General features: G+C 49.1%; 1 protein-coding gene across 1 annotated transcript; it reads right to left on the reverse strand.

Annotated features, from left to right (window-relative positions):
* Window positions 1-6,139: 6,139 nt before the first annotated feature.
* Window positions 6,140-12,103, reverse strand: HTR5A (5-hydroxytryptamine receptor 5A). The gene is made up of 2 exons (XM_074986297.1): window positions 11,100-12,103; window positions 6,140-10,187 (listed from the first exon to the last, which is right to left on the reverse strand). Exons 1-2 carry the CDS (start codon window positions 11,829-11,831, stop codon window positions 9,855-9,857), a joined length of 1,065 nt encoding a protein of 354 aa, XP_074842398.1. The 5' UTR covers window positions 11,832-12,103; the 3' UTR covers window positions 6,140-9,854.
* Window positions 12,104-12,481: the final 378 nt, after the last annotated feature.

Here is a 12,481-nt window from a genome sequence, read left to right on the forward strand (position 1 = left end):
CAGTTACAATACAAGATATGAAGTAAACAGCTCTCAGTTTATCTTTATTACAAATATATGAACTATAAAAGCACAAGAAATAGTATTTTTCAATTCACCTAATACAAGTACCATAGTGCGATTTCTTTATCATGAAAGTTGAACTTATAAATGTAGAATTATGCGCAAAAGACTGCATTCAGAAATAAAACAGTGTAAAACTTTAGCATATACAAGTTTGCTCAGTCTACTTTTTGTTCAAGTAATTGCTCTGAGAAACAAGTTTGTTTACATTTATGGGACAAAATGCTACCTGCTTCTTCTTTACTATGTTACCTAAAAGTGAAAACAAACATTCACATGGCGCCACTGTAGCCAGCATTGCAAGACATTTACATGCCAGATGTGCCAAAGGTTCATATATCCCTTCACACTTCAACCACCACTCCAGGGATATGCTTCCATGATGATGACATATTCTATTCAATAACAATGCAAAGCGGTGCCGACTGATGCACATTCATTTTCATCACCCAAGTCAGATGCTATCAATAAAAGACTGATTTTCTTTTTTGGCTGTTCTAGTTCTGTAGTTTCCCCATGAGATTGCTGCTCTTTTCAGACTTCTGAAAGCATGATCCATACCTCTCAGATTTTTGTATGCACTTCAGATTTTTAAATCTTGGGTCAAATGCTATTATTTCTACCTTTAGAAATCTCACATTGATACCTTCTTTGAGTTTTGTCTAATCTGCAGTGAAAACTCTTAAAACAATGTGTGCTGAGTCATTATCTGAGACTGCTGTAGCATGAAATCTTTGGCAGAATGCAGATAAAACAGAACAGGAGACATACAATTTCCCCCCAAGGAGTTCAATCACAAATTTTATTAATGCATTTTTTTAAAAAAAGCATCATCAGCATGGAAGCATGTCCTCTGGAATGGTGGCTGAAGCAGGAAGGAGCATACAAATGTTTAGCAGATCTGTTTTGCAATGCCAGTTACAAAAGTGTCATGTGAATACCTCACTTCCAGGTGACACTGTAAACAAAAAGTGGGTTTACATTATTTTGTTTTTGAGTGCAGAAAATCAGCGTGTTCTGAAAGGAAGGAAGTAACCTGCCTTCATTTGGTAAAACACCACATGGTTTTATGTAACAACAACAACAAAAGTCTACATTTGTAAACTGCTATTCCACAATAAAGAGATTGCACTACAGCAGCGGGCAACCTGCAGCGTGAAGGCCACATGTGACACTTTGCAATTCTATGCATGGTCCACAAGACATTTTGTTTACTGCTGCCCATGTGCAGGGTTGCCACAGTCCCATGATTTCCAGCCATGTAGTTTTTTTCCTATGTTACGAAAGTGACACTCATGAAAAGCAAGGGCACAAAAAGTGAGGTGTATGCTGATTTCACACAACACTGACTATGTCTAAACTGCAGGCTTCAGCTGGGACACTCACCCGCGGCTACATGCAAGCCGGCACTTTGAGGTTTCACAGTTTGAAGTTGCTGCAGGGGAGAATGTGCCTAATGAAGTGCTGCATATGCATCGCAGCACTTCATTAGTAATCTCCCAACACCCTAATTACCATGCCCCCTTGGAAGTTGGGAGCTAGTCTAGATACAACCACAGTCTGAACTTTTGTGGCAAGTCACTTAAGGGACATTGGTTAGGCTTAAAATTTCTATGTATATCCTCACTTTGTTACTAACTTTGCAGAGAGAGACAGAGAGAGAGAGACTCCCAGGCTCTATCTCAGCTCTGGGTGCAGAGCTGGGTCTATTGAGTTGAGTGGTGCTGTAGCCCACTCCAGGAAGAAGAGCGCTTCAGACAAGCCAGAGGAAGGCTTGCACAAAGTTGGGCAATTACAGCAGGGTGTAGTCAGCCAGTTAGGGCCAGCCTGTGCCCATAAAACACTACAAGGAGCTCAGTTTTGCTTCAGCTGTGGAGCAGGGGGATCTTGCCTGCCTGGGAAGCTACAGAGGTATCTGAGACAGAGGAGTGCAGGGGACCTCTGGTCTGACCCAGCTCTCAAGCTGCAGGCCCAATACAGGATCCTGAGTGGTATATGGGCTGCAGGGAGGTGGCCAGGGCAGAAAGCAGCAGGTCCATTGCCCCTTGTCAATGATGAGTCACCATTTCAGACTGCAGTTTGCCTGTGAGGTAGGGGCTAGATGACAACTGGCAGTAGGTCACTGGGGCAAAGTGAGTACAGGGGAATTGAGGTTCACTGGGAGGGGAGGACCCCAGAATGTGGGGGCCCTGCTGTGGGACAGTATCATGAGGAAAGACCACCATGGGTCAGGAAAGACATAAGGCTGAAGCAGCACAGGAGACAGGTAAGTCAGGATAAGACACCAGCCAGCAGAAGGGGCTCTGAAGCAGAAGAAAAGATCATTCCCAAGGAAACCAGAAGGAGGCACCACACCAATGAGTCCAACCCTGCTACTGTGGGTTACACCAAGAGCAGATGCATTTGGGTTCTATGTAAGAACATCAGAATGACTAAAGTAAGAATATGTGTTGGGTCAGACGAATAGGTCCCTCGAGCCCACTATAGTGTCTTCCAACAGTGTCCAGTGCCAGGTGCTTTAGAAGAAATGAACAGAAGAGGCCATCATTAAGTGATGCATCCTGTCGCCCATTCCCAGTTTATGGCAAACAGAAGTTAGGGATACCATCCTGCCCAGCCTTGCTGGTAGCCATTGATGGAGCCACCCTCCACGAACTTATTTTGTTCTTACTGGAACCCTGTTATAGTGTGGGCCTTTGCACCACCCTCTGACAATGAGTCCCACAGGCTGACAATAAAGACATAATTTCTTTAGTTTGTTTTAAATCTGGTGTCTATAAATGTAACTGTGTGGCCTTGTGTTATGTTATTGAAAGAGTAAATAACATTTCCTTATTCATTTTTTCCACACTAGTCATAGTTTTCTAGGCTTCTAACATCTCCTCCCACCTTGATCATTTTTTTCCAAGCTGAAAAGCCCCAGTCCCACTCTCCTAATATGAAAACTGTTCCTTACCCCTAATCCCTTCTGGGCCCCTTCACTGTATCCTTTTCCAAACGCAATACATCTTTTCTCCAGCTGGGGTGACCAGAGCTGCACGCAGTATTCAAGATGCGGGCATACCAGGGCGTTTTTCCAGTGGAATGCAGCAGAACTGTGGTATGCTACCCTTTTAACCGCCGTCGTTTTTAAAAGGCGCTGCTGCTCCGCCTTGGGCTCCCTGCCTGCAGAGGAAAGAGCAGGGCTTGATTTAATTGGTTTAACAACCAGCCAGACCATTACACCAATTAAATTGACTCCTGCTCTTTCAATGCGCAGGTTAGGGAGCTGTTCCTGCGGCTGGACATGGAGGGAGCCGCACAGACAGCAAAGCAGCAGGAGCACCTGGGGCTCCTTTTGAAGTGTAAGTCCTGGGTTGGGGGGGGGCAGTTGGGGAGGGTTAAGCCTGGCAGTGGGTTAGGGCTGTGCGGGGGGACAGGAGGTTGAGTTGAGCTAGAGCCTATGGTCATGCTGAGGGTTGAACCAGAGGAGAGGTGCAAGGAGGTGGGGAGTTTGAGCCAGCACTGCACAGCCATGCAGGGGGTTTTACCATTGGGGGTGCACTGAGCTAGAGCTGCACCAGCAGGTTGAGAGTGGGTGGGACTGTGCTTTAAGCAGACCTTAAATATGAAATTCAAGGGTCCAAACGTGGGGGCAATACAGCCCTGTAACACGTCCCGCGACGCCCAGCCCCTTGGTCTAGGGCGGGCGGCAACTAAAGAGGGGGCAGTCAGCGGCTCACCGCTGCCACCGTACAGGCCCCAGCCCTCAGTCCAGGGCGGGGCAGCAGTTCACAAGAGTTGTATAGTTCTGGGCCCAGCCCTCAGTCCAGGGCGGGGCAGCAGTTCACAAGAGTTGTATAGTTCTGGGCCCAGCCCTCAGTCCAGGGCGGGGCAGCAGTTCACAAGAGTTAAGCACCGGCCCAGCCCTCAGTTTGGGGCGGGGCAGCAACACAAGGGTTAAACACCGGCCCAGCCCTCAGTTTGGGGCGGGACAGCAACACAAGGGTTTACAGACAGGCTCAGCGGGGGCTGGCCCTGTCAGGGAGGGGGGTAGGGGGTCGCAGGCCCTCCCACTCCACTGCGACCCAGCCTGGGGCCCTGGGGGTCGCTCACATGCAACCCCGGCAGTGGAGATCCAGACCGCAACACACTGCCATTGGTTCGTGAGCGACGTTCCCCGGGCCACTTCCTACCTCACCCTCTGTTGGCGGCAGGTCCCAGTCCATCTGGTCGAGGGGTCCTCCTAGGTCGGTCTCCTCTGGGTCATCCGCCTTTGGGGGCTCCGGCCAATCGTCCATAACAACGTCGTTAGGGTAGTCAGGCAGCGGCAATACAGGAGACGCAAGGCGGTCCTGGGCCTGAGTGCTGTAAGGATCCGCTGGGACTCTGGGGCAGCCCGCTCCTGGGGCCTCTTCCAAGGCGGGGGGTCTCCGCCGGCGGGAAGGCCCTGGTAGGTCCGGGAAGTCTCCTTGGGGCATACGGACCCGGGATTGCGTGGAGCCTCTGGGGGCCTGCTCCTCTGGCCTGGCCGGGCGGCCGCAGGCCCTCTCCCTTCGGCCCCAAGGAGCTCGTGCAGGCACGTCCTCCCTGCCCGGAGGCCCAGCCCCGAATGGTTCCTGGGTCCCGCCTTTGGCTCTTCTAGCCCCTGGCCCCGCCCTCTGAGGGGCGGGCCTCTGGTCTCCTGACTCTGGCCCCGCCCACCAGGGCCTCTGCATAGCTTCCCCTGCCTCCGGGTCTGCAGGAGGCCATACTGACTCACTACAAGCCCCCTACCTCCCCCCACAAAACGGCACCCCTACACAGAGGACTCTGTTTTGTTGTACACTACCTTAGGCCTGCATGCTTTGTATCTTTGGGAGAAAATAAAAAATGACACTTTGTTCTGAAGCAGCTGTTTTTGTATCATATCAATCAGTTGTGGTCACAGGTACCTGAAGGAAAACACTTCCAGGGTCCAATCCCAGGTGAATCTGCTGAAGGAGGCATGGTGAGTACCCAGAGAGATGTAACCACAATCCTTGTCTGAGGGAGGTTGGATTGCAGAATTCTACCCAAGGAGAGGTAGTGGCCAGTGGAAGTGCTCTTGGTGAGACACCAAGCAGGAACAATGCTTCATCTACCTTGGTAACCATCTAGCATGGCAACCAAGGCCATGATATTGGATCATCAACTCTGAGATGGCTAGGACTTCTGGGGTGAAATACTAACCTTACCTAGGTCAACGGGGGTTTGATGTGAGTGCTGTGTATTTCTGATGCAGTAGTATAGCAATTGCAACTTTCAATGATCAGGTTCTCCATCATCAGTTCTAGCCCGGCTATAATATTGTGCCTAATTATAAGATGACTTTCTGACTCTGGGTTGCAAATGGAGCACCCACTACTGTCTGATGTACATAAAAATCACTTGAAGGCCTGGTCTACACCAGGAAATTAGGCTGACAAATATGTCGCTAAGGGGTATGAAAAATCCACATGCCTGAACAATGCAGTTAAACCAACCTAACGCCCCATTGTGGACAGCCCCAGGCCAGCAAGAAAATTCTCATATTGATCTAGCTCCTGTCTCTGGGGAATGTGGATTTACACCACCAATGGGAGAAAACCTTTCCCATTGACATAGGTAGTATCCTCACTGAAGACAACGTACCACATGGCCTGTCATACCTCATTGCTGAGTCGTACTGACTACTACAGCCAAAAGCAAATAATCATGAATGATCGATGTTAGATAGAACGTCTTTAACCAGACAACACTTTGCCTACTCAGAAGCACTACTCCTTTTAACTACTGCTTCCAGGCATCTCAGCAGCAATTTTAATGAGATGTCCAATCAAATTAATGGAACATGAAGACATATCTGGCACATCTCTAGCTGTGTTAGATGAGCACACTTGCTGGAAGTGCCAATGTTACGTGACCACACTGAAATGGAAACCTGACAGCGTACTTAGAAAAAAAATAAATAAACCAACCAACCTGTTGTTTACTGTATGTATTGAAAGGCCATCAGCTGTGACCGTCTCTCCTTCCTCAGAATACAGGCATATTAAAATAAAATAGCTGAATAAAAAAAGATTGCCTTAAAAGCTGCAGTTCCCCGAGTCTTGACAATATGCATTCAGTGTGCTGCAAGACTCACCCCCAGGCAACATTTAGCACATGGCTGATTTGATCTAGTCATTGAGTCTTAATACAGGTGTTCCAGGCTGTTCATGGAACTGTCACAGGTTTGAGAGGAAAATGCATTAATTGTACATTTGGAAAAGGTTAGTTACATCTTTTCTATGGGGACTGTACTGCCATTAGGTAGCACAGGAAAAGCAATAATGGATAGTAATGGCCTTCAGAGAAATTAAATTGGAGTGTTTTATACACCACTTAGCATTTAGACAGTGTTCCACATTCTAAGGGCTTTAGAAATGTGAACTAATTAATACTCACAACACCCCAATACGCTACATAAGTGCATATTAGTATTTTCATTTTATTAAATGTGTAATTGAGGCAGAAAAGTAAGCTTGGTTGGGGCTGGAGCTGTGTGTTTCTGTACAGCATCTAGCACATGAGGTCCTTGATTTGTTTCTCTGTGCCCTATCCCAAAATAAAGAAATTGTGCAAGGCCTAAGTGCTGGGATGAGAATTCAGGAGCTCCTGGCTCTTCCACTTTGTGTTTACATCACTCCTCTGTCTCACTTTAGGTGCAAATCTCTGGAATGATCTTTGGGATACAAATCTTTATTCCACCCATGTTACCCAGTTAGGATGATACTTCAGATCAAATCCTGCAGTCCTGAGTCAAGACCTCCAGGATTTGATCCATAGCACAGATAACTGGGACTAGTCATGATAGCCATTACTTGCAGGAAAGTATGGTGGATTTTAATATGGTGCAGTTTTTTAAACAAAGGTGCATGTGACCCCTGTGTGGAACAGATAATGGCATGATTATGGACAAATCAGAATTTTCTAATCCCATTTCATAATCTCCTCATGCCTTCTTGCCTGCATAGAAATGACAGGGAAAAGGGCAAAGTAACACAAAAAGATGAGTGAGGTAATATACCAGACAAGTTTCTGTCGGTAAGGGGGAGGGGGAAGGTTGAAGGCAAGCAGGGAGGAGAGGAAAAGGTAGCTGTGGAGAAAGGTAGGAAGTGGGTTATAGATTGTTGTAATAAATCAGAATTCCTAGAAACATCTTTTGTGAATTTTACAGAGCAGTTAGATGTTTTTCCTTCTATTTTCTAGCATCGGTGAGTATAACAGGAGCTCTGCCTGGACAACAATCATTGTATTAGTTTCCTCACACTCATTCTAGGCTTCACTGCTTCCACAAAAAATAAAATGTAGCATCTTCTCTCAAGAAATAATTACACCCATACACAGCATATAAGCGGATTATCAATAAAAATGTGGTTTATGGATTTATTAGACTATCTCCCATGTTCTGAACTTCCACTGAAAATAGTTTAAAAACCCTACAACAAAAGTACTAAAAGGCTCTTTATTTAAAGTCTACAGTTTGTTCTGGTTTGCATACAATCTCATTCAGAGAACCTGCTCAAGAGGATTTATGAAGGATTATGTCTGTCGCTCTCATTTTTTCTGTTACATAATGAACACTTTTACAATTCCCTGGGTAAGACATCTTGGGTAAACATCCAAGCTCCTTGTTGTGAATGAGAGAGTTTTGCCATGGCCTTAAACAGGGCCAGGATTTCACCTTTGTTTCTAAATATTAAATTGAATTCTGATATCCAGAGTCTACTTCCATAGCCTTCACCTGCACCAGGCAGAGCACTGGGTCACACTGGCCAGGATGCTGAAAGGTTAAGGGCCTTGTAACAGATAGACCAGGATATTTGCTTGATTTTAAAGACCAATGACAGCTTAAAAGTCTGTCTCATAAGCCATGGTGGATAGAAACTAATCCTATAGAACACTGGAAAGCTTTCCGATGATTTATAACAATTGTTCCTCTTTATCTTTCCTTCAAGATATCAGACCCTGAAATCATGTAATTCTGATTCCTATCTTGTCTCCTCTTCCACTATTTAAATTCCAAGCTGGTTTTAGTGGCTGCTCCTCAAGAAGTGATAGTTGGAACTAATTCTGTTATCTGTTGTCAAACTTGTCATTCTAGCAGTCCTAAAGTAGAAAGCATTTATCTCTAATTCTAGGTGCATGTGAGACGGCAGCTGCTAAATCATGCTATTGAAGTGGAGGCACAGGAAGAAAGCAAAACAGTAAGCAGCAACTAGAGCTGTCCTGTTCATGACAAATCAGGGTGGCCACCCCAGGCTCTGTGCTTCTGGGGAACCCATGGCAGCTGCCTCAACCATCCTATGGACAGGAGGGATCCAGGGCATTACAGGCCCTGGCATGACAGTGGCAGCAGGAGCAGGGTTTGACCCCTTCCCTCCCGCCACTACCACACAGGCAACGGGAGATGGAGAAGTCTGACAGACTGCTCCAGCTCCCAGTGCCTGCATGGTGAAGGTTGGGGGAGCAACTCCTGTTACCATTGTGGCCTCATAATCCCCTGGGCCTTCTTGCTCAAGGTAATTGTTAAGGAGGTTGAGCAGAGACAGGGCTTCAGAAAAAGGTGGTTGGGGTGTTGCCCCACATACTATGCCCCATTGGGAGCCGTTATGGTAGAAAGGATATATTTGATCCTAATCTAGGCAGGCTATTGATGGCTTATGCCGGAAGCTCAGCTTACTGGCCTCCATGCAGCCGCCCCCATGATATGCTGCTAGAAACTTTATGCTCCCAGCATCAAACCTCATTGGTCACTTTAGTGGCAAACCTAATTCTCGCTGAAATCAGCTGGAATCTTTCCTTTGACTTTAGTTAGTGTGAATTGGATTGTGCTCTGGAAAATAGAACAGCTTTGAACAAATGTGCATTTTGAAATGCATTTCAAGTATCCTCAAATGATTACAGGAAACCTGCCCCAAAGGTGAATAGAATACATCCATCAGTTACAGCAAGTTCCTTTGTCTAATACATATTAAGTGTAAACATTTGCAGTCAAGGAATACCTGTGCATTTCATAACTAAATCAGGCATATGAAACAGCTGTTTCCAGGTATGCACCCTTTTCTCTCACACTATTACATACAACATATTAACCTTCCACAACCAGTAAATACAGAAAAACTTGCTACCTAGAATTCAATAGCAAACATCTCACTGTTGATGGATCCATAGTGGAGAAACCTTTTCTCATATCTTTACTGAGTGCTTCTATTTGGGAAAGAAGATTAATTTTTAGAGTTAAAATGAATCTGCAACACAAATTCCATTTTTTACCCTCTGAAAATGTCTTTTCAATGAAATAGTTGGTTTCACACAGTCATGGAAAACCTCTGGCTAATGAGGCCTGGCTTTGCATATGAGAATATGCAAATTAAGTGTTCTGAGATCCACGAAGCAGCAAAGCAGGCATTGGGCTTCAAAACCCCTTTGAGACCCATGGACTTCTCTTGCAACCAAATTGACCCAAGTGACATCACTGAAGAGAGAGACATGTCAACCATGTGCTGGAAAAGGATACTGCAGGGGATACATCAAACCCTAAAGTAACGTTTACAAAACAAAAGACAATGGAGACTGGCTTGGAAAGTGGGGAAAGAGCAGCTGAATTTCAGACTCTGTCTTTTATGAGCTCAGTGAATCATTATGGTGGTCTCTGCAGTTGAGAGTTTTATTCAGCATTCCCCAGTCTGTACAAGATATGCTAAGTAGGGAAGGTAATGAGACTGCAGAGTAAGAGGAGGTAATTCTTCCTCTTTTCTATTTGCTGCTCAGTGCTGTCTGGAGAACAGGTTCCTGAAGGCATTGTTGTAGTTTTTGTTGAAAGCTGTATAGATCAGTGGATTAAAAAAGGAATTAGAATAGCCGAGCCATAGAAAAATACTTTTCCAGATGGGTGGGATATCACAGGAGCAGAGAGGGTTGATGAGTTCAGTGATGAAGAAGGGGATCCAGCACAGTACAAAGACCCCAATAAGGATGCCCACCATAAGAGCAGCTTTCTTCTCCTTCTGCTCTCTCCATGTGTCTCCATCAGTCCGGAAGGTAACAGTGGCGTGGCGGACCGTGAAGACCATCTGGGACTGCTGGGAGGCCTCCTTCCCCTGCCAGATGTGAGCACAAGTGTCAACATATGCACCCTGCCTGCTGCCCATCTTCACACCAGGCATAGTGCGTGTGCCAGCAAACTAGCTACAGTACCACTGCAGTTATATGAATGTGAAAGGGCACACTGAAGTAGTTTGGATCAGCAGTGAAACTTTATCATATTTAAGAAATGTGAGGGATATGCCCCAGGCTTTGGGACACAGAGAGCTATCAATAACCGAGCTTAGGAAAACAGAAGTGATAGTGGTAACTGCGCATGCACAACTTCCACTGTCACAACCAGACCATGGATACTGCATGCATTTCGCACAATCAGAGCAGTGGGTGTCTTTCACACACACAGTCCTGCCTGCCTCTTTTTTAGTCTGCTACTCTCTCTGAGGGGCATATGCTAAGGGAAGAAGAAAAATGCAATAAAAAAGCATAGAACAGACATCATCATTCAAAACAGTCATGTACTTCACTAATAAACCAGCTAGCCACAAGCTCAAAGCATCCAGCCCCCAGTGAGAAACAATTTGCAAAGCTGTGTAGGTGCCTGCACAGAAACATATTTTCCCTAACAGCTACCCATATTCTGGGTAGATGCCTTCACCCCCCCCCTCTCATAAGAGGCCAGACACACTTGTGAAACTCTTAGTCATACTAGTGAGCACTGACCCACAGGATTTCAAGGGACTTCCGTGCCTCATTGCTCACCAGTCTGAATCAGAGGTTCACAGTCTGGCTCAAAGTTCCCGTACAAGGTTCCACCAGCATCCTTTGGCTGCACACTTGGCCGGCAAGCCCTCTTTTAAGATTTCCCTGCACCACAGACTTTGGGCAAGTTTCCCCAGCGGGGCCCCAGGGCCGGGGAAATCCTCCCACCTCCTACCCAGCTCAGCTAAAAAGCTGCAGGCTCAACCTACCTCCAGGCTTTCAGGTGCAATAGGGGTGATAGAGTTGCTCTTTCGGGATCCGATGCGGAACTTGGCAGCCTTGTAGATCTTCCAGTAGACAAAGAGTACGACGCACAGTGGCAGGTAGAAGGCGCCAAAGGTGGAGAAGACTGTGTAGGATGGCTCCTGGCTGACCTGGCACTCCTGGTTGCCCTCAGAGTAGGTCTCCCCCCAGCCAAAGAGCAGCGGTGCCAGGGAGATGACAGCAGAGAGGGCCCAGGTGAGGGCGATCATGGCGTTGGAGATGCAGCGGCGGGCACGCAGGGTGTACTCCAGATGGCGGCTGAGGGACCAGTAGCGGTCCAGGGCGATGGCGGTCACGTTCCAGATGCTGGCAGTGCAGCACAGCACGTCGAAGGCAATCCACACCTGGCACAGCAGCCGGCCCAGCCGCCAGCGCCGCCCGGCCAGCTCGTGCACCAGGCTGAGGGGCATGACCAAGGCTGCCACCATGACATCGGAGACGGCCATGGAGGCCACCAGGTTGTGGGGCACGCGGTGAAAGGCGCGCACCCGCAGGATGGTGGCCAGCACCAGCATGTTCCACAGGAAGGTGGCAGCCGCCAGCAGCGCCAGCAGGGTGAGCAGCAGCACCCCGAACACCGACAGCGGGGCGCGGCCGGGCAGGGACGCCGGGGGGCTGCCGCCGCTCCGATTGGCCGCTACCCAGGGGGTCGCGGAGAGGTTCAGTGGCCCGTCCATGCTGGGGAGGCCGCGGCGGGCAGCGGTGCCGCGTGGGCCTCAAGGCGCGGGGGGCGGGCCGGGAGCCGGCGGCGCCGCCGTGCCCGGCCCGAGGCAAAGTTTGGGGGGAGGCGCGGGCATGGCGCGGGCGCCACCCGGCGGGAAGGAGGGAGCGCGCGCGGCCGCGGGCTCGGCGCCTGCAGCGGACGGGAGAGGAGCCCGGCTCAAGGCGTGGCCCGACCCGCGCCTCCCCGCCGGCCGGAGCTGCCCGGGCCGCCCGAGCGCGCGGCAGAGCAGCGAGCGCAGTGCGAGCGGGCGGCGGCGGCGGCTTTCTGCCAGCCTGACTCCGACGTCAACACGTGGCCCATCAGCTGACGGCAGCCCCCCTTCCCCGCCAGGCGTGCCGGGCACCGCGCCCCTCGCTCGGCGGGAAGCTGCCCGCCTCCCCGGCCGCCTGGCGGAGGAGGAGCTCGCCGGGCTTCGGCAGGTGCTGCTGCTGCGTGGGGGTCCCCGGCCGGGCGCGGGTCCCAGTCCCCGTGGAGCCGAGCGCGGCGGGGGAGCGCTCAGCGGCGGGTCAGCGGAGCCCCCAGTTGCAGTCTCTGCTCGGCGCGTCTCTCCAGTCGTGGCTGCGGCGCCTCCCGACCTATCGCCCTGCCCCGCGGGACGGGAAG

Source organism: Carettochelys insculpta, chromosome 2, assembly GCF_033958435.1.
Source record: "Carettochelys insculpta isolate YL-2023 chromosome 2, ASM3395843v1, whole genome shotgun sequence".
Taxonomy (NCBI): Eukaryota; Metazoa; Chordata; order Testudines; family Carettochelyidae; genus Carettochelys; species Carettochelys insculpta.